Source organism: Sander vitreus, chromosome 9, assembly GCF_031162955.1.
Source record: "Sander vitreus isolate 19-12246 chromosome 9, sanVit1, whole genome shotgun sequence".
Lineage (NCBI taxonomy): Eukaryota > Metazoa > Chordata > Actinopteri > Perciformes > Percidae > Sander > Sander vitreus.
In genome coordinates, this window is record NC_135863.1 from 31,359,203 (window position 1) to 31,386,572 (window position 27,370).

At 41.2% G+C, this 27,370-nt stretch overlaps 1 protein-coding gene across 2 annotated transcripts; it reads right to left on the reverse strand.

The window, feature by feature from the left end:
• Nucleotides 1-1,595: 1,595 nt before the first annotated feature.
• Nucleotides 1,596-26,269, reverse strand: kita (KIT proto-oncogene, receptor tyrosine kinase a). 2 transcript variants are annotated; one of them, XM_078259714.1, is made up of 21 exons: nt 25,905-26,269; nt 21,598-21,852; nt 19,326-19,610; nt 19,090-19,226; nt 18,145-18,316; nt 17,797-17,983; nt 16,375-16,490; nt 14,797-14,911; nt 12,823-13,007; nt 11,408-11,514; nt 11,146-11,272; nt 10,463-10,567; nt 9,655-9,765; nt 9,349-9,481; nt 8,744-8,838; nt 8,527-8,657; nt 8,063-8,185; nt 6,086-6,197; nt 5,895-5,994; nt 5,489-5,594; nt 1,596-4,513 (listed from the first exon to the last, which is right to left on the reverse strand). In XM_078259714.1, the coding sequence occupies exons 1-21, from the start codon at nt 25,966-25,968 to the stop codon at nt 4,331-4,333; spliced, it is 2,949 nt and encodes a 982-aa protein (XP_078115840.1). In that variant the 5' UTR covers nt 25,969-26,269; the 3' UTR covers nt 1,596-4,330. The 2 variants fall into 2 exon arrangements, with proteins under 2 accessions (XP_078115840.1, XP_078115839.1); XM_078259713.1 differs by having other exon boundaries at nt 18,145-18,337.
• Nucleotides 26,270-27,370: the final 1,101 nt, after the last annotated feature.

Below are 27,370 nucleotides of genomic sequence, written 5' to 3' on the forward strand. Positions count from 1 at the left end.
GAGAAGATGAATGGACAACCCAAAGGAGCTGAAATTAAGTAGTAAAGTTAGTTAGGAAAAAACAAACATGTGGCTAGTGGAAAATCTGATTGGCTGGTATCTTTAAAAATATGCTAGCCATGTTGGCTGGTGATCAAAAAAGTAAATTTAAAGCCCTGGTTGGGAGTATGGCCAAATAGATCTTCTGGTCCCCTAGTCTATATCCACGACGTTTCACTTCCGAGATTGCTCCGATGTCGCCGGAAATTCCACCGGATGTCACTCTTTTCGGCCGGATGTCCGTTACCTTCCTCTTTCTTTGTGTTGTAAATTTTAAAATGTATGAGGACTGTGGTTAACTGCTCCTCAGATCTCTGCAGGGTAAATCCAGACAGCTAGCTAGACTATCTGTCCAATCTGAGTTTTCTGTTGCACGACTGAAACAACCTTTAAACGTACACATGTTCCACCATAACAAGTTCTTTCCAGAGGCTATTTTGCAGCGGCACCGTGACTCTGCCTGGCGCTTAGCACCGCCCAAGATGATTGTGATTGGTTTAAAGAAATGCCAATAAACCAGAGCACGTTTCTTTCCCATCCTAGAGTGCTGTGTGGACTAGTCAGACCCTCCTGCGCAGCGCTGTGGAGGAAGGTCTGGCAATGCAAGACTATTGGTTCCCTGACCTTTGACCTAGGAGTAACCTGATGTTACCTACATGTAAGTTTCCCCCTTGTCTCATCTTACCACAACATGGTGTTTCTGTAAATTCCACCATAGTGAGTGTTGTGAGAAGTAACATTTTATATTGTAAGAGTTGTGTCGAGTGTTATATTGCACTACTGGCCTAATTACTATGATGCTACAAGATACATCTCAGCCTTTCTTTCTTTTAAAACTTCCTCCTATGTTTGACAAACAAACATTTACTTGAATGGTGGGATTTCCTGCTTGTCTCTTATCAGTTAGATCGTGAAACAATGGACTCTGCCCACGCAAATTTGTGCACCCGGCTTGTCTGCTCTCCGTGCTGAGCTTTCCCCTCACGACCAGATGTCCCTTTCTGGGCTTCAGCCAAAGGATTATGAGTAGAGCTGGAAGACTGGTTAAAATAAATCAGATAGTTTGTGTGTATGGATGGATGGATGGATGGATAGTTTGTCATCCATTACTGTATTTTACACAAGCATTTGAACCCCCATTTCACAGTAAAGCAGAGAGGATCTGAATTACTTATGACAACCGCCTCAGGGGACAAACTGACACACACACACACACACACACACACACACACACACACACACACACACACACCACACACACACACACACACACACACACACACACACACACACACACACACACACACACTGCACTTGGAATAATATGTCAGCCATGAGAAGATTTCCATGCATTTCCAGTAGCTGCACAGAATGGCAGTGTGTTACAGTAAAGCAAACTGCTGATTTTCATTCCTTCTTGTTTACATATAAAACTGGTATGGTATAAAATTAAAAAAAATATCATTGTGACCACTGTCGTTTAGCAATCGAAAAAAAACTGCACGTGTGATTGTGTGCAAGACTGTAAAAAGGGACCAAAACAGTTTCATTGGGAATTCATTATACACAATTTTATTTACATTGACACATGTATTAGCAACACATCAAAATTACACAGTAACACTAAAGCCTCAGGTTCAATAAATATGTAGCAAAATGCAGGGAGAACTCTTAGGGGAGCAATAAATGAAAAATAATCTCTATTATTCTGAAACATCTCATTCCTGGTTGTAAATTTCACTAATGTCGGTGAATATTGGTGATCAGATATGACCAATGGGAGCAGTTTAGTCTGTTTTGCTGAGGCAGTTACCAAGTGAACTGCCATAACTGATTGAAATGATGAAACAGCCAAAATAACATTAGCCAAAGTGAATCTCTTCCGTTTAAGTTACCATGGTGACAGAGACACAAGCAGCTTTTTTTTTTTTCTCCAGTTGGACCTACTGTTCGAAATCTGCACACATAAGAAAATACAGCATAAGAAAATTCTGCATCAATGTACCACATCGTCACTGAGATAAACCTCAAAAGCATCAACATTACTTTACAATAAACGCACAATCATATTTACAAAAAGACAGAGCAGTAAGACTGTGGGGTTTCAGTAGCCTAAAGGACTTGATGAATATTTAATAGTGGCACCTCTTGATACTCATATAAGATATATCATTCTTTGAATTCTGCTATCATACAGGCATGCACACAAAGACAAGTAGACACCCGCAAACACACACACACACACACACACACACACACACACACACACACACACACACACACACACACACACACACACACACACACACACACACACACACAGGTGCTCTTCACAACAACCTCCACCAGTAGGAAGAGGGGAATTATAATGGTCTGGGCTGATACAGACTACTGGCTGAGAGGTGCTGAAAGTCCCACTTCTGATGGAGGAAACAGCTGGATACAAAGAAGAGAAGGACTGCTGGGAAACCAGCTACTGGTCAGAGAACAATGAGATGACCCACACACTGAAACAGAGCGCTGTACTACCCAGCGGCGACGTCTGAACAGAGAGCCTTGATGACTGACTAGCTTGTCGCCACTCGCAGGGAACATTGCAGAGTCCACTTAATGGCATTTCACATGCCCATCACCCTGACTTTAGCTATGATGTATACTGTGTATAGCTGCAAAGATGAATCAATTCGTTTTCAACTATTACATTAATCGGCAACTTTTGTGATAATTGATTAATTGGTTTGAGTAATTTTCAAAAATCTCTGATTGCAGCTTCTTAAATGTGATTTTTTTTCTAGTTCCTTCTCTCCTCTGGGACAGTGAAATGATATCTTTGGAAGTGGTGGACAAAACAGAAGAAGACAAAAAAATCTTGGGCTTTGGGAATACCGAGCAACATTTTTCAACCCTTTCTGACCTTTTATAGACCAAACAACTAATCGATTAATCGAAAAAATAATCGACAGGTTAATCGATGATGAAAATAATTAGCAAGGTGCAGCCCTAATACTGTAAAATAGGGAACTACACACACCGATTGCAAAACACAAAGGTTCCCGTTTCCTGGTCCTTCATGAAGTGGAAGAAAAAGCAGAGAAAACACATGTCAGAAATGGCAGTACCTGTCTCCTGCTTGTAAACAAAGACCATACACTGGATGTGACAGTAGAGCAAACCATATAAACCCAAACAGTTATTTACAAGAGAACTTTCCAGCAGTCCAGGTGTCAAAAAGTCAAACTATACACCTGCATCACATGCTTAACAAAGCTAAGACGAATGCCAAGGCTTCTCAGAATGTCTTCTTTGTCAAATGTTTAACTTCCCATCGCATCGTATAGCAATGTCTAATATCATTACCTGCAGATATGTACACATATACATTACAGTCAACAAGCACATAAATGAAAAGCTAGCGTACCATGTCTGAACCATATCTCTGAAGACAACTGTGTGTGTGTAATCGTGGGCTGACCCATGTCACGTGGTAACAGATCTAGTAAAGACAGTTCTGTAGTGGTGACATCAACATTAAAAGGGCAAAAATGTATTTCCTTATCGACTTGAAGCACTTACGGACCCTAAGCATGACCGACCATGCTGTCTAATAGCTTATATACCACTCTCCATATCTACATTTAAATTGGCCCCAGAAAGTATCTCATTCGTGACAACGTAGATCGGAACAGTTGAAAATAATACTGACAATAAAAAGAGTAAAAAAAGAAAGAAACGAAAGCTGCATTATGTGGTGTGTGTAATGACGTGAAGTTCAAGTGCCTCAAGTGCTTTTCCTCCAAACAATTGCAACCGCCAACAAACAAAAGAAAAAAAAAAAATACGCAACATAAATATCCATGACAGAAAAACCACAGAACAGAAAAAAAACTCCAATAGATAGAAAGAAACAAAACAACCTTTTATGAAATGTGTAGCCAAAATGTCACACACAAAAAAAGAAGGAAAAATACCAAAACCGATAACAGTGTAATAATGTACTTAGTTTTAGAGTTACGTTTGATGTCCCTACACCCTCGCCCGGAGCCTTAAAAGTTTTTGCTATGAACAGGGGAGCTTTAGTCCAACTGTCCTCCCTGTAATCAGTAGGCAATAGTAGAAAAAACAATGATAAAAGCCATTCCTCCTTTGTTGTTTTTGGTAATAGATGGCAATTACCATTTGTCTGCAACACGTACTGCCAGTACCGGGGAGGTTGGCGGGTGTAGTGGTTGGGTAGTTTGTGGCGGAACATTAGAGGCACTTTCTGAGGCAGCCCAACTGGTTGGGTGAGTCCTTACACCCGTTGGGCTCTGAGGGTTGTCCCCTCGAGGAAGACCTCGTGCTGGAGCAGTAAGGACTGGGTTGGTCCGCTGTTACTGCTGGCTGAGTTGAGACGGTGAAATGGAGCGCTCTGAGGACTGGGTCCCCCCCTGGCTCTGGGCGTCACAGGAAGCTTGGAGCTGAAGTTCAGATAAATCTGAAGATACGGAAGACGTGGAAGAGAGAAAACGGAGAGAAAAGGGAACATCATTCGATATTTTATATTGTTTCAGTATTCTCATCATGCAGATCAATAGCGTAGTAAAAAATAAATACAGAATATTTTGGCACAGGATTACTGTAAGCCCCACAGCTAAGCGTCTCACATTTTTCGCACTAAATGCTTAGCGTTGTATAAATGTCAACTCAGAGCAATGAAGCACCTAAGGGAAGTCAATTTTGTGGTTATGAATAGAACTTTTGGCTTGCTTTAATTTCATTTCATCCACAGACAGAAGGGAAGCGAGAGAGAGAAAGAGAGAGAGAGAGAGAGAGAGAGAGAGAGAGAGAGAGAGAGAGAGCGAGAGAGAGAGAGAGAGCTGCGTTAACAGCTGTTTCCATGCGTCTCCCTCTGCTGATTTTGAGTGATTATTGTGAATGCTCTGATTAATAAATATAAAGTAATAAATGTAACATAAAGCTTTGTATGTGATGACAGTTTTGTTTAGATTTAACAGCTCCTGTAGCACCTAGGCGTTGTCCAATGTGCTCCAGGCATTTTTGACGTTTGCAGTGACTTTTTCTCTCCCCCTCACCTGTTGAAACAGCATTGGTGGGCAGGCTGCCCTGACCTTTAGCTAATCATGTACAAACATTTCGGAGGTGTTTTAAAAAAAAACGAGAACTGATGTGTCTTACAATCACACACGTAGCTACGAGGCCTAGCTGTGTACATTTACATAAAAATATATAAGAATAAAAAAATTCAAATAAACTTTTTTTCAGCATTTCAGCTTGAAATAAACCTAGTGTCCATTAGTCTGGGTTCAGCGTTTAGCATAGAGGACAATGCTTTGATTCATGTTGCCTAATATTTCTGAACATTTTCTATGTTTTTTTTCATTATTTTTAAGGAATGGAATGTTGAAATATTTATAGTGAGAGTAAAGAAGGTCAAAGGGGTGCAACCTACATGTTTAGTGGCATCTGATAGCCGTTGTTCGATCCTTTCCACGACCTTCCTGAAGGGGGGTCTGTTGAAAGGGTCAGCATCCCAGCAGGACCTCATAACCTGATACCTGCACAGCAGCATAGAAACACACAAACACTTTTATTTCTCTGCAGTTATTACATCCGCTTTCTTTTTTGTTTGTATTTTGTTTTCTGTCCCCAGTTCCATCTAAGAGTTTTAGTTATGCTTGTGGATAGCCAAATGCAACAGGATGAGAGCCGACTGCTATTCAAATCCCCCACATTGCATTCTTTTATAGTCTCACCACCTCCATCTACCATTTCACACCATCTCCCCTATGATTCCTTTAAAGCACACATTTCACTTCGACACCTTTAACTCATATTTCATTGCAACAACAACTCACATTTCACTGGGTGCAAACTCTGGAGCATCCATTCTGTATCCTTCTTTTATCAGTTTGTAGAACTTGGCGTCCACTGGCATACCCGGATAAGGACTGTTTCCTACGTTCAGTGGGGAGATTCAGTTACATTGTGTGCCTCCGAAAACACACAGACAGCCAGACAAACACACACAACGGATGGATAGACTTACCTAGTGAGAAGATTTCCCAAAGCAAGATGCCATAGGACCAGACGTCACTCTCAAATGTATACACACACTCAAAGATACTTTCTGGAGACATCCATTTCACTGGCAGACGAGCCTAAACAAAAAAAGAACACTCTGTGAGTAGATGGAAAGTTGAACTCATTCATTGAAACCTTTCCCCAGTTTTTTGTTTCCTTTCTTTTTTTCTTTACCGTGGTTCAGGTCTATAATTATTGTGAGTGAGGACCGCTAAATGGACAGAATCACCAAATACCAGATATGCACACAGTGTTCGCCTGAGGATCTAAAATACTGAAAAATGCAAAGACAGCTGCAGGTACATATACCTTCATACCTCTGGATTGGGTTATAAATCCATTACAAAGTCTGTGTGTGACGTCTAACTACAAGCTAGTTTAAAGACAATGTAGCGTCACAAGCTGTGCTGCCAACAATAACAGTTATATAAGGCCAAACGATATATTGAACTTAAAAGTGCTATATAAAAATGCATTCCCTTATTATGCAAACTTAAATTAGGCTTAAGCCTGGATATAATTTAAATGGGTTATAAATTAAATCTAACTAAATCTGCTTTAAAGTTGGGCATTTTAACATGGTGTCTATGGGGATTGACTCCCTTTTGGAGCCAGCCTTAAGTGGCCATTCGAGGAACTGTAGTTTTTGGCACAGGTTTCCGCTTGGTCGGAACCAGCCTGATCTCACAGAAATACGTGAAATGACCATGAGCTCTGCATTTCGTGGTGGTGGCACATCATTTTCATACATTAAGCACTATGGGAAGAAAAAAAAGTCTGCGTAAGAAGGAGGTCGCGGTCTTGTGGACCCAGGAAATTGCTGTTTGTGTCCCGTGTGAAACCAAAAGTGAACATTGACTTATTTTAAAGTACCTATATAAATTACCTTACGTACAATACTTCATGTACATAGCTGAAGTTACATAACAAATATATCATTGCCACAGTATCTAATTATGCTTACGTAACTGACGTTGTCAGTCTAGTAAACTGTAGTTCCGCATTGCCAGACCTTCCTCCACAGCGCTGTGAAAGAGGGTCTGGTTAGTCTACACAGCATTCCGGGATGGGAAAAAAAGGTGCTCTGATTTATCGGCATTTCTTTAAACCAATCACAATTGTCTTGGGCGGCGCTAAGCCCCAGATGCAATGACGGTGTCTCTGCAAATCAGCCTCTGGAAGGAACTTGTTTTGGTGGAACGTGTACGTTCAAAAGTAGTTTTAGTCGTGCAACAGAAAACTCAGATTGGACAGATAGTCTAGCTAGCTGTCTGGATTTACCCTGCAGAGATCTGAGGAGCAGTTAAAGGAACACGCCGACTTATTGGGACTTTAGCTTATTCACCGTATCCCCCAGAGTCAGATAAGTCCATACATACCCTTCTCATCTCTCATTTTCATATTTACATGTGATTTGTATAGTCACAGCATGTACAAATAACAACATCACATGAGACACAGCCATCTTCTAACTGCTTCTCCTTCTGAGAATTAATTCCCAGTGTGAAGGCTTGTATCATGTGGACGCAACGACAGTGTTGTTGTCATTACTTAGAATTCCTCATAGGGGTGACAGAAACTACGCACTATAGCTTTAACCATAGTCCTCATAAATCCACCGGTTTAGAAGGTGACGGACATCCGGCCCAAAATGAGGGAGATCCGGCACATCTTCTGGTGGCTGCGGAACACTCCAGTAAATGAATCATCGTCGCTATAGACTAAGTAAACTGCAACAAGACGAAGTTGGTTTACACTGTAGCTCAAGGAAAGACATGATGGACTAGCAGGGGCCCACCAATCTGTTTTAAACTAGGACACTGAAGCACAGGGTTTACTTTAAGATAACAATGACACATTGAAGGGGGACTTTTATGATGGATGTATCCTGTATCCATCTCATTTCAAATTCCAAAGTGTCGAATCTTAAGTGCAGACTTACGTTGCCTTTGACGACATAGTTGGAGTCCGTGTTGATGTCTCGGGCCAGGCCAAAGTCACAGATCTTCGCTACTCTTCCTTGAGTCAGGAGGATATTTCTGGCAGCCAGGTCTCTGTGGATACACTGAAAAACAGATGCACCACTATCTTTAATATCTAATGATACATGTCATATACATGACCAATCAATTAGGCATGGATAAAGTGCTTTTTCACACGCAGTTTGGTACTGAATTTCCACACTTGGATGTGTAACACACAACCACTGACACTGATACATGAGCTTACTGGCCACAGTATCTTGCCTCCACAGCTAATAAATCTTTTAGCAGCATGCTCCAACATGCGTTTTAGATCTGTTTACTAGCTGTGGAAAGTTGATCCATGATCTGTCAGATACTTTGTAGAATTCACATCAGAGGTCATCCAAAAAGCAAGTATGATAGTGTGCTATTTGATGCTCACATTTTTGGCGGCTAAGAACTCCATGCCTTTGGCCACTTGGTGTGAGAAGCTGAGAAGGTCTTCGGTGTCTAGAGACAGACCATCCTCGTCGAACATCTCACTCTCCACATCTGCTTCCACGTAGGAGTCACCTGAGAGGACACACACGACGGAGATCATTTTACTTTAACTGCCTTTTTGTGTATTTTAAGACTGGATGAATGGCTGCCTGGCTTGCCTTTGCGTAGTGAGTGTCTCTTCTCCGATGATGAGCTGAACGGCAGGTTGCCGGCAGCAGAAGGCCTCATGGACATGTAGCCGTTCAAGCTGCCACTGTGAAGAGGAAAGGAGCAGTCTGGTCTCAGCTGAGCAAAGCCACACATAGGCACGCTGCTGTCCAAATACCCTCCTCCTACGCACGTTCTGGATAGTAAATACTAGTACTCTTTTACTCTTTAGTACGCTTTTCTCTTACACACAATATACCGCTCTTTATACACAATGTCTATGCTATTGTGCCTTGTTTGTTATCTGGTCTGACAGTTAAGCTGTGTGTATATGTGTGTTGATCTTAACCAACTGTTCTTGCTTCTATGTTATCGTCTTTTAGCATTAGTATAATCAACTTTTATTGTATAGGGCCAAATCTGTGTGTATTATTGATAGCTTAATCGTTATATCTTTTTTTGTTAAGGTGACCTCTTACCACCAGTCCAGGGACAGCAGATGTAAAATAATTAATCTCTAATTCTAATTCTGGCACATTTTGGTTGTATGTATTATTAGTGTGCAATGCCCCTGATAAATCAACCTGAAATAAAATAAAATAAAAAAGAAGCTGACCCTCTCTGCGGCATGACGTTGCGGTAGTAGCAGTCTTCTTCGAGCTTATAGCAGATGAAGGATTCCCTCTTTCTGCGTAGAAAGTTAAGGAGGTCTCCAAAGCAGCAATACTCTGTGATCACTAGTGTAGGGCCTGCAGATCAAGAAAACATGCCTCATGTTGATGATCTTTCAAGATACATGACTTTGACTGATTAGCAAGAATCACAATGAAATTTGTCCCCTAAATTCTGTCAACAATCTCTCAAATTTCCATTTTCACTCCGCAGTCTTAAATAATACTACACGACAACATGGCTGCCGCACCTCCAACAGTGCAGGCTCCCAGCAGGTTGACAATATTCATGTGGTTTCCCAAGTAACTGAGAACTTTCAGCTCTGACATCAGCGCCTCTTTCTCTGTGGCATGAGCGCTTGCTGTGGGAAAAAAAAAGAAAAGAAATTGGAACATAATCAGTATCAGAATCAAAAGGATTGGGAGTAAACTCAGGTGAAGTTGAACTAGGATGACTAATACATAGTACATATACAGTAATGTGCAGGAATAAAAGAAAGTGGTTGTTGCAGGAGGAAAATTTTTATTAAAAGTGGCTGTTACAGTAAATGTTGATTTGGCAGCTGTGTTCAAGCCACTACATTAAAATACCCAAACACCTGCAGGAAAGTTATTTAATCATCACTACTTTATAAAAGCGCACAGCTACCGTGCACATTTGTCCCATAGTTAACCCTCTGAGGACGAAAGACGCTCTGCTTATGGACTTTGGTAAACTCATTTCAAGCACCGAAACAATTCATACAACAAATCATCAGTTAAGGTTTGTTTTCAAAAAGAGATTTTAGGAATTTCAAAAAGCGAACATCAACGTTTCAGCTTTAGCGCCAAATTATCTCTTTACACATTGCAATAGAAAAACATGTGGGCGTCACTATGCATAAAGCTGAGTTTGTTCTGAACATTTTGATATGAAACACATTGGGGTCAGTTTTATGCAAATATCTTAAAAAGATAAATTTAAAAAGATATGTGAAATTGCCTTTAAGACCTCAGAGGGTTAAAATAGCCACGCTGTGCTCGTCCCATTTTATTTGCAGGTGTGTTGACAGTGCTTACTTTTGAGCATTTTCACAGCCACCGTCATGACTGAATCTGCTTCGGAGAGTCCATATGCAGTGGCTTCCACCACTTTCCCAAATGCACCAGATCCCAGTGTCTTCCCTGAAGACAAGAAGACAGACACAATACTGTTATTCCCCATCCTGTTTCCCTCCCACAAACTGGCCCCATGCCAGCGTTCCTAGGACAACACCAGTTTTTAGCCCCCGGGCTGTATACATAGGCACCAGGACACGCAGGATCCTGTTTAAGGAGGTTTGCTCAAAACAACACCCAGAATATGTCAACAATATTATGTTTGCATTGAGGGAGTTGGGTTTCATCTTTAATCAGCTGTGGAACTGGTTAGTGACCACAAACATAGCTGAAACAGACATGGCATCCATATACACAGAAAACAAGAGTGTTTGACAATCTGCATGAAGTAGCCTGAGGCTGGCAGCGGTGATGTCATGCGGTCTGCACTTCAGGTTTTTATGACTATTAGACTATTAGTGTAATAGTCTCAGACACACACCATCATTTATCTCAACATTATTATGCTCCTACGATGATTTACACCCATGACATGAAAACCAGGATGTACACTTCAGTGTCAGAAATGACTTAAAGATTAATGGAATTAATGAGGCTTAGACACGCCACAGATCATTTTCAATAAAGGAGTACAGGACACTCACCAAAACGCAAGTTGTTTCGAGGGAACTCCCACTGGTGATCGTACGGTAGCTGGGTGGGGTCAATGTACACATAGTTGTTTCCATGGATGCCCTCGATAACTTTCCACTGAATCTGATATTTGGGTTTCTGGTATGAATAAAAACAAAAACATCAATTACCATAAGCTATTTCAACATGCTTTACTCTTTTGCTTGGCTTGCTATGACTCATAATGTGACAGAAGAGTGTGTGCCATGCTGGATAAGTGCAGAACTGTCTTACCTGCATGTACTTGTAGAACAGCATTATAAGGACGAGGCAGAGGATGCATGCTGCTGATACAGAGCCAATTAGCAGAGGGGTGAACAGATCATGGGGAACAGTTCTCTCTGCAGGGAGACAGAAATGATAATGTTAGATTCAAGAGCAGTGGCAATAGAGTCAATCAGTGACTCTTTCAATGGTTTACCATCTTCACACTCTAAATGACATTGCAAATGGGGCATTAAGGTAAGCCAGAGAAGGCTAAGTCACAGTGAAGCTCACTTTGGTCAAATCACAGCGAACTAATCAAATTATATATGTGAACATACTGTAGTGTTCTATAGCTGTGGCTGTGAGTAATTCTATGTTATCAGTGTTCTGTTCCTTTGTGTCTGGCTGTTTGTGATCCCTTATTGTTTTGCTCCTCTGTACAGTGCGGTGTAATAAGCTCTTTAGAGATAAGAAGCTTTCTCTCCACTTCAAATCTGAGAATGCAGAGTCTGCAGGAACTAATCCGCTGTAAACCTGTCAGTAGTTGCTAAAGCTTTGTGTATTCTCTGCTGCAGCTCACACTGACACCTCCAAGCCTCCCACAGCCCCAGAACGCCCAGCACCGCCAGGACTCCCACTGCGCTCCACACTCTCAGCGCCTCCGCCTGGTCTGCTGTTACTCGGTGAAGCATAAAAGTCTTGGGCACACGCTCCCAAAGGCCTGTCCTGCCTGGCCACAAACACTGTCCTAACCTCATAATGCTCTCCCACATACCCGCTGTAGCTACAGTTATCCCCCCCCCCCCCCCCCCCCGTATCCTGCATAAACCTGGGTCTCCAGGCTCAGGCAGGGGCAACTTTGCTGTACTTTCAGTTCCTGCACTCGCACCACTTTGAGGGAAATTGTATGGCAGATGGGGAAGCCGTTATAACAGAGCAGATTTGGAGACAAAATAAACAATGGACTAAAGCTAATTCCTATGTGTAAGTGATAATGTTCTTATCGCATTTTGCTTATGTTTACCTAACAGATTATAAAAGACCAACCTCTAGTTGTGAGACTACATTTATGGGTTAATCCTTGCCACAATCATGTTTGTAGTAAATACTCTGAGTAGAGGGTTAAATCCCATGTGGGGTTTACAGATCTGCTAAAATATCTTTAGTTTTTTTTTAGTGCACAGGGGAGGGCAGGGAGTCAGTAAGTTTTAATAAAACTAACAGGTGGATCAAGATTTGCAACCTGAAAAGAGGAGATGTTCATGTCTGTATGTCCTCTCTTGTGCTGTTGACTCTGCACTTAATTCTAATCTGAAGGTGAGGACATGCAGAGGATTACATCACATCAGCAACAAAACATGAGACTGACAGGCGCCCCCTTTAAAAGCACATGGCCCCTTGGTTTGTTTACGCTAGCATGCATATACCTGAGGTCAACTCACCGCTGATAGAAAAGAGTGTGTAGGCCTGCTCTCCCTCCACCGTAGCCACACATTCCAGAGTACTGAACCGTCCTCTGCTTACGTTCACTCGACTTTCGACCTCCGTCTTCCCAAACAGAGGGCTGAACAGGGTGACGGTGATGACATTGTGCTCCTCCTGGGTGGCATTCACCTGTTGGGAGCACCTGAAGGCAGATGATTATACATTGTTTACAATGCGCTTAAGGGATCACTGAGCTATTCCTCATTCTCTCATGCAGGCATCTCTCCCCTAAGTCTCTGCAAAACACACATTCTTGTTTTCTTTCTGAGTCTTGAAAACACTTTTGTGATATACAAACTTTGCACAACATGCAGAACCACAGAAAGATGTTCACCAGAAGTCATAATAAAATCGGGAAATTCCTCATGGGTGAAATGTGTAAATAATTACCCAGGGATCCATATTTCACATCACCTCACCATAAAAAAAGCAGCTGTTATCTACTTCATGTGCTCTCTGGTCAAAGACTCATTTAGGTCACATTGCTTTCTCTTTCTGTACATTTGACTGTGGTGGAATGTAACTAAGTACATTTACTCAAGTACTGTACTCAAGTGATACTTTACATGCCACTTTCTACTTCTGCTACGCTACATTTCAGAGAGAAATATTGTACTTTTTACTCCACTACATTCATCTGACAGTTTTAGTTACTAGTTGCGTTACAAATTAGGATGTTTGCACACAAAACACATATAGTTTATAAAATGCTATGTTTTATTATAAATGAAACTACCCAACAATACACAGGCCTACAAGTCCAGCTTAGACCATTAAACACTTAGTTGATTGACAGAAGTGTTTTGATTGTTTACAGTTTCTAAAATGTGAGGATTTTTTTCAGCATTCAGTACTTTTATTTTTAATACTTTAAGTACATTTTCCTGATGATACTTCCATACTTTTACTTAAGTAACATTTTCAATGCAGGACCTTTACTTCTAACAGTGTATTCTGACAGTGTGGTATTTGTACTTTTACTTAAGTAAAGGATCTGAATACTTCTTCCACTGAAGACATTTGTGTGCCTGTACGTAATGACTATTAAGTGGATTTGATTATAATTGAAAAATGACAGGATAAAGTTTGGATAATCACTTATGATTCACTGCCTGTGCTATTTGGGATTGGTGTTGCTATAGCAACCAGGTGCTCTTCCTTCCACACACTTTATGTGTGACACGAAATAAGCCGCATCCATTCAGGCACACGTCCCGGGCCCCTACCAATCACAAGTCAACTCTTTCCAATCTCCTGTCACATGAGCGGCAACTTATCACTCAACCAATCACAAGTCAGCCCCGTCAAATCCCACAATCCCACATTCCACCGTGATCATCATTCCTGACTCGATCCAATGTGTCTTTAGTGTGACCTTTCAGACATGTCATGAAATGGTGGGTGGGTGCTTTGCAAAGAATGGGTTCAGCGATAGAGTGTCACTGAAAAATACATCTTGTATCTACAGGCAGGCCGCATTGCCAACGCTAAAGCCATGACATCTGTTAGCAATCAGAAAATAATATAACAATAATTGGATTATTTTAGAGCATTTTGTTCGCTAGATAGCACATGCTGTTTTTGGTTTTGGTTTGGCAGTTTTTCTTTTGTTTAGTCAGCTTCATGACTGCTCTGCCTAATATCAGTGTCCAATCCATGTAATTACATTAGGCTGTAGTTCTAAAGTTCAGTGCACTAATTGCACAATCCCAGAGTATTCTGCCTTTGCATTTTGCTTTGATTAGCCTATTTATTTCTTTTACAATTAGAAATGATTGGAAGAAAGCACATTATCTACTTGTTTTCTCACTCAAATTCTAACATTTAAAAGTTTGCTTAAAATTCCCTTGACAATTGAATGGAAACCCTGCTACTGATAGAATAAGAAGCTGATTGAGAAATAGGGATTTCATAGCCTTTATAACTGTCACCTGGCATAGGGCTGCTCACAGTAGTACCAGGTGATCTGCGGGGCGGGGAACCCCTCTGCCACACAGCGTACCTGTCCATCCACTGGGCCCTCACGAGAGACAATCTCAGGTTTACCTAACAAACACAAGTTGATGTCACAATATGTCAGGTCAGAGATAAATAACAAGCTGGAGAGAGTTTCTTTTATTTTTATTTTACTGTGTTGAACCTTAGTGAGTCATGAATAGGGTTAAAAAGGGGCGGAAAGAAGGAATGTTAAGCTGGGGAATTTTGGAAACATTCCAATTTGGAAACTTTCATGGGAATTAATGGGAAATCATGGGAATTAATGGGAATTCACGAGAATGAACTGGAAATGTTGGGTAATTCATACAAACTCCATCTTATTCAAACATAAATATAAACATTTTGTTTTGTAATAAGCAGGCATATACAGTGAATACAAATGTTGAGTTATTTGTCAGTAGAACTTTAATATTCTTTCATTGAACAACAAAAACACATGAACGTTAAATAAAATAAACATATTCCGTATGCCCCCTCCCCCTCCCCAAAAGTTTCATTCAAGCAAATGTTGAGAATCAGAATCAGAATCAGAAATACTTTAATAATCCCAGGGGGAAATTATTTTTGTTACCACTCCAGGTATACAAACAACATATACAAACAACATATATTATCCAGACTTTTAACATATATAATAAAAACAAATATACAGTAATAATATATAAAATATGAAATGTACAATGTTAATGTGCAAATACTGCAATAAAAAAAGAGAAATGATTGTCTATGTTGAGATGATTATAGTGAGTTATCCTCAATAGCCCTGCAATAGGCTAAGTAGTAGCCCAAACCATTGACCTTTAGCTTAACATATGAAGGTAGCTAGCATGCTGCCTTTGATTTACTATGGTTATGGTTATATGCGTTCTAAGCTAACCATCAGCGCTGTCTATTGTTTCCAGCCTATCAAGAACAAGTGGGCTATATAATTAAGCCATATACACATAGGTTAATAGCAATGGGGTACAAAAAAAACTCCAGTATTTTAAAAACTAAATGTTGGCAAGTATGTAGTTGCCTATGCGGATTACTGTGTGCATGTCATTGATGAATATAGGGAGGACATTCAACTGAAGTTGCATTAAATCAGGTTGTTTTAACCAAGATTATGTTGCAAGATGGGTTTTTTTCAACTACATTTGAGTTCCCTGTTATAGACTAACAGTATTATAACAAGCAATATTAAAAATATCCAGTTTATTCCCATTAATTACCGTTTATTCCCGTTAATTCCCATATATTCCCGTTAATTCCCATAGATTCACGTTAATTCCTATGGAAAGTTTCCAACTTTGAATATTCCCGGAATTTTGCAACCCTAGTCATGAAAAATACAGAGTGAGGTGAGGTAGAGAACAAGGCCGTCTCATTTCACGCAAGGAAAAAAGGTCAATGAAACCTTTTCCCGCATGTCACCTCCTGAAGATTAATGCAGCGTGGAGCAACGTGACTCATTATGTGGCTTTAGGGAACAAAAAACCTTTGAAAAAATACTCTTTGACACAACTTACTGATCACAAAGATGGTGAACGTGTGGTTTACTGAAGCGTCACCATTGGAGGCCTGAAAGGTGTAAACTCCGCTCTCTGACATTTTCAGTCGCACCAGCCTCAGCTCACTGCTGTACCTAATCATAAAAGAATTACATTTTGAGCATTCATGTAGTCATCATTGTTTAAGAATTATCAGTAAAAATGGTTTTGAATACATTAACAGAAAATGCCAAAGCTGCCAGAGAAAGAACTCTAAATGTTCCGATATTTGCAGTCTTATGTTAAGGCTTTGCAGTTTTCAAGTAGTCTCGAGGCTACTTTAGAAATCTCTTTTTCCCACAGTTGACATGGACTTATTGATTATTGTGTTCCCTCGTGTCCCTTTTGCTTAAAGGGGCCACATCCAATTAAGTCTTACAGGTCATGTCCTATTCTTCACATGTTCTACAAATGTTTGGAACAAACACCATGAAGTGCGAGCTAAAATGCATTACGCTGAACATGCTGCCTTGGATAGTATTATGTAATACTTCTATATGCAGCACAGGGGTAATACTGCAGATATTTCATGGTTTCTTTTCCTCTGAAAGCCATTTATATTCTCACAGTTCCTGTTTTGCTAAAAACCCCTGAGCATTTTTCTTTAGAATGAAAGCTGTATTTCTCAGGGAGCGGTGACAAGTGCAGCTGTTACACTAGTACCTCCACTAAATCTGCAGGCAAACCAAAGGTGTGAAATTCCACTGAATGAGGGTAATGAACATTTTCATCTATGTGTTAAAACTAGGATACTTAAGGCACACCAACCCGACAAACGGCCGTTGGACAGTCTGGCGAGGTCAGTGACTTGAGTCTGTTCGTTGTGTTCTGTGCCGTCGTCCGTCCGAGGGGCCGCCGGCCTTCATTTTGGCCGATTTGACACATATAATCGGCGGGGCGGGCACACCCATCTGATTGGTGGAGTGCTAACCCGGGAACGGGCAGCGGAATGAGCGTGACTAGAGTCTCTCAAAATCTGACAAAAATCTTTCAAACTGACCTTTGTTGATCTGAAATGAAGACAGATTCAGCAACTGCGCGGCCTATTTCTCTCTTAAAATGTTTTCAGAAACACGTTTCAGTGAACTATTTTAGGACAATATGAGATCGTATTCTGAACAAGCCGCCATGACAGTCTGTCTTTGAATTTCCGGAGAAACCAGACCCACGTGACGCGTTCGTCCAATCAGCTGCCGGTTTTCATTTTTGGGCGACAATACAGATTAGCGCCACCTGCTGTTATGGAGACGTATTACGTCTCGTCGCTTTGGTGTGTTCGAGGCACTATTTTGACCAATTTGGGGAGACTGATCAGCCCAACTGCCTTTTCTGCCGACGTTTGGCCGTCGGCTCTGTGTGTCTGTGCCTTTAAAGCAAGTGTGTGTTTGTGTGCAGTCTCACCTGTATTCATGGCTGTGTGTGGTGATGACATGGTCGCTTGTGTTCCTGAGCTCGCGGCCCATGAAGCTCCAGGAGAAAGTGTGAGGCTTTGGATAAGCCTCCATGTCAACATTTAGGGGCAAACTCTCACCTGAACGGACCTGGATGGTTTCGTTGATTGTGGGTGTTAAGTTAATGAATCCCTTTTCTGAAAAATAAGGACATGAGATATTGTTACAAGGATTTGCAAAGGTAACATTTTGCCTATATTTATTGGAGTCATATTTTTCACGACTTAAAAAGTGACCAACTGCAGCTTTAACTGAAAGCAATTATCTCTTCTTGGTATTGGAGTCTTGGTATACTCACCATAAACATCGAGCCACACTGACTGCGAGCTGGTCCCTCGTTCATTCTGTGCTTCACATTGGTACCTCCCAGCGTCTTGATGTCTGACCGCTGCGTTGTGCAACGTGACGCTGCGCACATGAGTGAAGTCCTCCGTCAGGATACGCGAAGCACCGTCAACCTTTGCTGGTTGCTGTGGATACCAGACGGCACCCTGTCAACGCCCAGAGATCTCTAGAGATTAACCCCATCTACCCATGCCAAGCACACAAACACAGACGCAGACACACAACCGCCTGCATGCCATTACACACACACACACACACACACACACACACACACACACACACACACACTGTCGATCACACGCATACACACAGTACTCCACATGGAACACACACAGCCAAGATCCTGAAGCCTAGACAGCTGAACTTTGACCCCTTTCACTCTTGTTTATGATAAGAAACAACCAGTGATAGCAGGTACTGTACACAAGGACAAAACCCCTCAGTAAAGGGAAACCAATAAGACACAAAACAATTATTCAATTTGTAATGTTTTTGTGGATTAGAACGCCACTTTTTTCATGATTGTCGCTCCGGTTTTTGTTTGGGACACATAAAGGCCAGCTGTTGAGACAGCTTAATTTTGACCAGATTTCAGACAATAATCAATGCAGCTGGGAGGTAGTTATGATTGAGTGCCATTTCCTAAATTCACGTAAAAGGTTATTTATGAAGTATAGTTTACAGTGGATTCAGAAAATGACACTGGTGGCGGGTATAAATCCCCAGGACAGCTGATATTTAGTGGTTCCAAAACTTTTAAGTCAAATATCTGTTTGAACTGATCAAAGCCCGTTTAAATCCTACAAGGCAACCATCAACACTCAATTTGCAGTATTTTCTAGTCGAATCTTCCACCAACGGCACAGTACAGAGCAATGAAAAGGCAGAAGGGTCTCACCGAGCCAGGCGGCGTGACCCATTTTAGCGTGATTTCTCCGTTGACATTAGAGGTGTTGCAGGTGAGGGAGAGACTCTCATTCCGGGTAAGAATCACTCTTTTGGTTGCCATCTCAATCACAGGAGGAGCAACGGGGACTGAAAGGAAACCAAAAACAAATAGGACTGAATTTTCAACCTGTGCTTTTGACGCAGCAACGCACATCTGTGCATATACGTGCATTTACACCACTTTACCTGGTCTTACTGTCAGGTAGTAGTCGTGTGATCGGACGTACTCTTCCCTGAGTCTTCCTGTGCACACATAGCAACCTTCGTAGGCCTTTTGTGTGTTGTGGATGAGGATGCCTTGCTCTAGGCTCGCAGTAAACTGGAGACCAGATGCCAGAGCTCTACTGGAACATGTTTCCAAGCGCAGGTTGTCCAGACTTGGATCAGTTGCCAGGCAGGAGATGGAAGCATTGTCTCCCACTCGAGTGAGAATGTTGAACACCATTGATTTTCTGAAGGGATTGTCTGGATCTGCCAAAGAATGGAGGCGTTAGAGGTGTAAGTGGGGCTGCACACTGAGTTGTTGAAGCTTTAGTTTGCGACAGCCATAATATACAGTAACAGTGCTAACATCCATTTTCCCGCCATTATTTTTTATTAATTTGACTTCTTGCCATATGTTTATTAGGAATTACTCTCTTTTTCATAACGGACAGTGATGGGCCCTGTGATTGGCTGGCTGCTGTGCTGTTAAATAGAACGCATAATGTGCCATATATAGGAAGTGAACCCAGAAACTGTGCATTGTGGGTTAAAGGTGAGTGGAAACTTTGATCGCGCACTGGGAATCAACATTAAGTCAGATAGTAGCAGGCATAAAAAAAATGTCTTGGGGACAGACGTGGTCAAATGAGGAGGTGCAAGCTTTCATTGAAATATGGTCAGACGATTGCATAACACAGTTGCTTGTGGACGCACACAAAAACAAGCAAAAGTTCAAATTCTTGTCAGCGGCTTCTTCTAAAATATTTGATTGATAAAAACATCAAAGCCAAACCTGAAAACCCAAGACAGCATAAATTTGGTGATGCTCTATTATTTCTAAGACCGGGAAGTGTTGGCGAGTTTCGCTCGGATATTCTGTCCACGAGCAACCGATGTCGACTGTGTGACATGTGTTTACAATGTTTGGTTTGCTTGACAAAGTGCAGTGTGAATGCTAACAGAGCCAAATGAAAAATGCAACAATGTTGTAACTGTACCCACGAATCACACAGAGTCTACTGAACTATAGGTGTAAAAAGTGCCCTATGAGCGTTTTTTTGTATCTGTCACCATGCTTAGCACTGACCGCAATCTTTTATCAAAATGTGTCCAAAGAAGAAAACAACAGTGATTTTTGACAGCAGATGTTTGTTTAAAACAACACAAGTTTGGTTAGCTGCCCTGTTAACAGATACACCAGCTGCTCTTCTGTTGTATTTCTGACTTATTCTGGGACTTATTAAATGGCACTTGCTGTTACCATGGTAACCACAGGTGTCGCCAAATCGACCGGAACAGAAATCGCAGGGATTACAACTTTAAATCGTATTATTCAACTGGTTTATTTTTCTAATTTGTGGAATTAACAGGCACAAAGACCTGATATGCCAAATCAATGACTCTGCTGTAGTTGTCCATGTGAATCTAATCCAAATCTTAAAAGAAAAAAAATGCTACATCTGAGCCTCTCATCTAAGAACTTCTGGGTGCTTCAGTGGTAGATGTGTGGATTGTGGAGTGAATGATCAGGCACATGATATAGGCCTGCAGTGATGGCAGTGTGCCAAGGGGATGTGGAGTCACATCGAGAAGAAAATACAGTAAAACTCAGTCATGCACTCGATAAACAGTTACAGTATCTACTGTACCTGTCCGGGGCAAAGTAACAAACACCTTTCTCTGCGAGCCCACCCACACACACTGCTCCCTTCCTCTGTCTCCACCGCTCTAGATTTCACTTCTCGTTCTCCTCTCTCTTACACAAAAACACCATGTAGTCTCAAACACATGCAAACACATATATACATATATACTAGGGGTGTGACGATTCTTTTCCCTGGAATTGATGACCAATGATTCACCTAAATATTTTTTGTTTATACAGTACCGCCGACGGCGACTACATCATATCTGTTTCCAGCCAAACAGAGCGGAAGCAGAATATGCAGAAAATCCATGTCATGTACAGATGAAGTAAATGTCAGACTGACTGACTAACATGTGATGAGCATTATTTTTTAGAAAACAATTAGTTTTTTTTAGAAATGCCTCATGATATATTGTCTCTAGAAGAGTGTTATTAAACTTCTGTTTTTGTAAAAGAAGGAAAAAGAAATCGCAATACTCAATACTATCGAATCGCAATACTTATTGAATTGGCACCCATGCATCGTGAAAGAATTGAATGGGGACAAAAGCATATCATCCCAGCCCTGGTAAAGACACTCAAGCATTTACGGTTCCATCCAGCTACCTTTCACATAGACGTAGATGGAGATCTGCTCCTTGGAGCTCTCCTCCAGGCAGATGTAGCGGCCCATGTGGACGGGCTGAGCTCTGGGGATGCGCAGTGAGGACATCCCAGCGCTCTTTTTCTCTCCCCGCACCTTCGGCCGGTCCTGCCGCTGCCACTGCATCTCCTTCTCACCCTGGCAAAGCAGTTCGAAGGGTGCGTTGAGTGGGACGACAAGGTGGGGGCCGACGGGGGTGATAGTGGGCTTGGTGTTGCCTATAAAGAGATAGAGAGGGAAATCAACTGCATGTCAAACATACTAAAATCATGGTGAGCCAAATTGTGTTACTGATATGTTACAAAGCAGTCCCATTTTACCACACTCTGGAGGAAAACATCACACATGATGATGGCCACATTGCTTTTCTCTATGTTCACTCAGGTAGAGAGATAGTTAAGAGTTTTTATAATTTGAAAATAGATTGGTCGGACGAGTTTATCGGAAAATATTGGCTTATCATAGAAATATCTGTATCTATCGGTATGTTGTGTGCCCATGTAAAAACTTTTTAAAGTACATATAATGCAGAAAACGATGCTTGGGGGATTTAGAAATGTTGTCATTACGTAGCAATTGACTGATACTGATACTTGAACAGTACTGATGTTTATTTAGGGATTCTTTTCTTTTTCTTTATTTTCTCAGTGTTCATTTCTAGAATTGGTTGACAATGTATAACAATGTTAAATATTATAGTGCGTAGTTTCTGTCTCCCCCATGACGAATTCTAAGTAATGACAACAAAACTCCTTCCGTGATCTCGCACCACCCCCACCCCTCCTCCACACAGTTGCTAGTAGCCAAGGAGGACATGCAGGATTAAAAGAACATGACGGACTCTTCAGAAGAGGTCATTATCTTCACTCCAGTTTCTGCGAGCGAAAATCACCTAACACCACAATCTTCTGATCATAGTCATACTGAGAAATAGCTTTAATAAAGTTATTTGTCTAAGAAAGCAGCCTTCTGAGTACCTTTCATATCAGTGCCAAATCGGTGCACAATCCACTTAGGAAAAGTCTAACTTCATTCCAGCTCAAAAACTCAATATATCGGCCGCCATGCCAGTGATCGGTGAGCTTTTCCACTCTAAAATCGGTATCCGATCGGTCTCAAAAATCCGATATCAGTCAAGCTCCATTTGAAAAACCTCAAAGTTTAGAGCAATGCTACAGAAGGGAAGTCATTTTCTCACCACTGTTGTGTCAACACCTACAGACCCACATGATCCATGTGCATTTGAACAGCTTAAATGTATAATCCCTGATCCAAAAGTAATCAACAGGATCGCCCCTCCTCCAAACTTCAAAACAAGAGATTTAAAAGGACTGTATTTATATAGCGCTTTTCCAGTCTTAACGACTACTCAAAGCGCTTTCACAGAGTACATGAACCATTCACACACTGTGGCCGAGGCTGCCACCTGCGCCTCAGATATACATTTGCACACATTTACACTCCAATGGTGCAGCATAAGGGGAAACTCAGGGTTCAGTGTCTTGCCCAAGGACACTTCGACATGGGACTGTAGGGCCAGGTACTGAACCACCAACCTTTTGATTGGTAGGCGACCGCTCTACCACCTGAGCCACAGCCGCTTTCATTTCCAAACCGATTGGGAGATTTTTGGCGATACACAGGTTAACACTTAACAACACCACCTGTATACGATATAAATAAAAGGTGTTATGTTAAAGCAGCAATGGTGCCAATCAGATAATGGCTTGTGGCCCATTAAGCACTGGGATTAGAGCCTCAGGGTGGACACAAGCTGTGAGCAGTTCAACCATAGTTTAGTTGACATAAACAGTCGAAACTATGCAGTATTTCACAAGTAAGGAGCACAAAAAAAAATAAAGCTTGAATAATCTTGTGACCCCTCAGATTTATCTTGGGACCTCCTGCGGGGGCGTCCCGGCTCGATGTTGGGATCCATTGTGTTTAAGGTGTGTTTACATTAGTAATAATTGTAAAAGCAGCAGTAACAAAACTATTATTATGTTTGATCATTTCAAAAACCCAAACATTCCGATTCTGATATTCTTATAGCTCCAACATTAACGATGCAGTATGTGACTATACTTTTTTATAAATTTTAGAATATTTGAAAAGTGACAGACTGAGTCTTGACTTTCATCATAATGCAGGTAAAGAGGGTTAGTATGACAGCAGGGACTGAACCATGAGGCTTTTGACATCTGAGCAGATAATCATAAGGCAGAGGAAATTAAGTGATATTATATAACAAGTTAACATTCATGGTCCTCAGAAAGTAACATCTGCCACATGCAAATTTCTCCCTGTACTGTTGTTTACCAGTCATGGTGAAAGATAAGAAGGAATGTGTAGCATGAGGACAAGAGAAACTGTGGAGTGCTTTCAAAGACAGAGATGTAATCTGCTGCACCAACTGAAAACAGGTGGGGGAAGCGAATGAGTAATGTTGATGTTCCCTGAGAAAACACCACCATTGTGGGGATTTTTCCATTGAAGCCACCTGTGACAAACTGCAGGACTGTGTGACTGCAGCAGGAGTGCGAAACAAGGTGCTGCTGACAAAGATGCTCCCTCCATCCATCCATCCATCCTCCCATCCCTCCTTTGATACAATAAATGAATTAATCTCAAATGTGAAATCAATTACACTCCCATTCCCACAGTCTTTAGGCCTACGATGGCTATATACAGATCTACCATAAAACGTAAAAAAAAAAAATGGGTGTGGTGGCGTGTTAACAGAAACGCTTGTAACTGGCTCATCGTGATTTGGTAACATGTCAGCAAACAGCAATGAATCATTGTTAGTTCTAATTGCTTCTGTGTTTACAGAGCATCTGTGCGTAAATATTTGGCTGACAACTGTGGAATTTACCGTAAAGGTTTGGTTGTCAACAGGGCAGGGCGAGATAAAAAAAAAAAGAGGATCTACAATTCTCCGTATTAATTAATAATTAATTATTTGAATCATATTTGAATAAGCGCAAGAAACATTGAAAAGTTACTATAGCTTTTTCTCGCCTGTATAAACTGGCTTACAGGCAAACTTCATGGGGTGACTTATTGCATCACATGACAGGCAAGCTTACGCACACTGCGTGAAGATTCAAGTTCCCTGATGATACCGACATGGCGTGGACATCAACAGCCTTCCACGAGCGCATCGTATACTTTCAAATCAAATGGAAATGGAGGCAGAAAATTCAACATCTGCGAGGACAGATGATGGTCGAAAAAGGATCGCAAAGTTTGACAGCAACACTCTTTGTTACTTGTTTCAGCAACGATGGCTTTGTGTGTGTGTGTGTGTGTGTGTGTGTGTGTGTGTGTGTGTAGCTTTCCAGTACAGCTTTACATAAATTTGCGAGGAAACTCTGAGTAAACTCCAAACTTGTTTCCTGACAAGATAAAAACAAAAACAAAAAGCTGCCTTTGAATAGAGTTGACTGCATGAGAACATACTAAACAACACTTCAACAAAACCCTCGAATAAAAACAACAGAGCGTGATTAATAAAAAGGCAGAAAAAATACAATTAGGTGTTTATGGACCTTAACCTCTGCAGCTACACTCTGAAGGCCATAATAGCTGCAATGTGTTTTCAAAAGCAACAAACCAAAATGTCCTAAAGCACTCCGTAAAACGTGACAATATTTATCCAACAAATGAGAAATTACAGCAGAATGCAAACTGGTTCAGGATAAACCAGCTGGCAGTTTGCATCTTTCCTAGAAATCAGGAGTTGGATATAATATATATTTCCATAACGACGGTTATGGGCGAAGAGCAAAACCGCATAAACATGTCGCGTCCATCGAGTACAATAGTCTCTTTGCATCGCGCTCTGATTAATATCAGCAGTTTACTTTACCTCCACTGTGTGATTACTTTTTTGTTGTTAATGGCGCTCTGTTCTCGGACTAAAACATGAATTATTAAAGTAGCGCGCTGGCATCCAGATCATCAGCCAAAGTATCTACTTTCCTCATCAGGTTTCAGTGACTTCGCGTTTGTCTTATCAGCAGCCTTCAGATCTCATTGCACCACTTCCCAGAACAAAGAAAAGTGTAGAGAAATGCATCATGAAGGCGACCCGGAGCACGTGGAGCAATTCAATTCACAATAATGTAGAGTCCCTTTTACCTTATGTAATTAAAGGAGCTAAACACCTGAAGTCATTCAGAGATGCTCGACCCTGCGTTGTCCAAACAGCAACAAGTTGCCTGCGTGCGTAAACTGGCGCATCAAGCGCAAATATGCTCAGTCTTACCTGGATGGAAGGTTAACTGCAAAAACACAGTCAGCAGTATCCAGTGGTATTCCATAGTTATCATTCCATGGGTCTAGCTGTGAAGGTGAGCCAGTGCCTCTCCGGTTAAGGTGTCTCTAGTCTACTCGCCGAGCGCGTCGGAGTTGTGGGAAGTTGAGTGCGGGCTGAGATAGAGGCGCACTGAACACGTATAGTTAAAGGCACAGATGCTCTGTAGTATGCAGCTCGCAACAGCAGCAGCCGTCGCCTATCTGTACATGCCGTTCTCCTGTAGCGCGCCTGATGGGGACTATAGCCTATAGGCCGGCCAGGTATCTGTGTGGCGTCAACATGTTTATCAGAGCCAGTGGTGGAGCCTACGCACGCTACACACACACACACACACACACACACACACACACACACACACACACACACACACACACACACACACACACACACACACACAGAGAGGGAGGTGTTTGTGACCTGCTGTGTGCTTCCCGAGAAAACATAGACCGAGCAGAGGCAGGCTGACAGATCAAGACAATCATACATCCAAGAAGATAAAACTGTTATGCGAACTATGTGAACTAGGAGGAGTTGAGAATGATTCCCATTTTCTTTTATAGGCCATTGTCCGTATTATGATGAGTTAAGGACATCCATCTTAAATGAAATGCCTGTTCAAAATCCAGATTGTTTTGTGATGACGACAAATGAGGGTGGTTGTTTAAATATTAAGTGTATAAGTTGGCAAACTCTGTCTCTAAAGCATGGGAAACACGTCAAGAAGGTTTATTTGTTATGTCATTTATGTTGCTACTCTGGTATCTTATTTTCTTTTTTCCCTTGTTAATCTTCTATTGGCTTGTACTATATTTTTGTGTTTATCAACGTTTATCATGTGAAGCACTTTGTGACTTTGTCTGTAAAAGGTGCTATATCAAATAAACTTATTATTATTATTATTATTATTATTATTATTATTATTATTATTATTATTATTATTATTATCTGGTCCTTTGTTGGAAATAATGTTGACTTGGAAGACTGTCCCGGCTGGGCATATTTTTTTCAAAATCCATGACACAATAATACAAATTATTAATTGATTGATTAATAATTGTTTTTTTTGTGATACAATTTTTATTTTATTTTAAAGAGATAGAACGTACAGATATGTATACGCCTCAAAAATAGAGCACAAAACATATATTCACATACCTACCTATACATATACGCAGAAACGTATAATGATTAACAACTACGATAAAAAAACAACAACATATATATATATATATATATATATATATATATATATATATACATATTAATAATTAACTAAATAAAACCCCAGACATAACCCACCCACCCCCTGGATCCAGAACTCCAAATCTCGGGTACATATTACACCTGAAGCCCGTGGAGGGTAGTTAAAAGTGAATGCCAAGCCTCTACTGCTGACTCTTTTGCTCCGTAGACTC

Coding starts and splice junctions, on each gene's coding strand:
- kita (XM_078259713.1), bottom strand. CDS start 25,968: ATGATAACTATGGAATACCACTGGATACTGCTGACTGTGTTTTTGCAG. Junction 9,482..9,654: donor GGGAGCCTGCACTGTTGGAG/GTGCGGCAGCCA, acceptor CTTGATCTGCAG/GCCCTACACTAGTGATCACA. Junction 8,839..9,348: donor AACGTCATGCCGCAGAGAGG/GTCAGCTTCTTT, acceptor TCCTCTTCACAG/TGGCAGCTTGAACGGCTACA.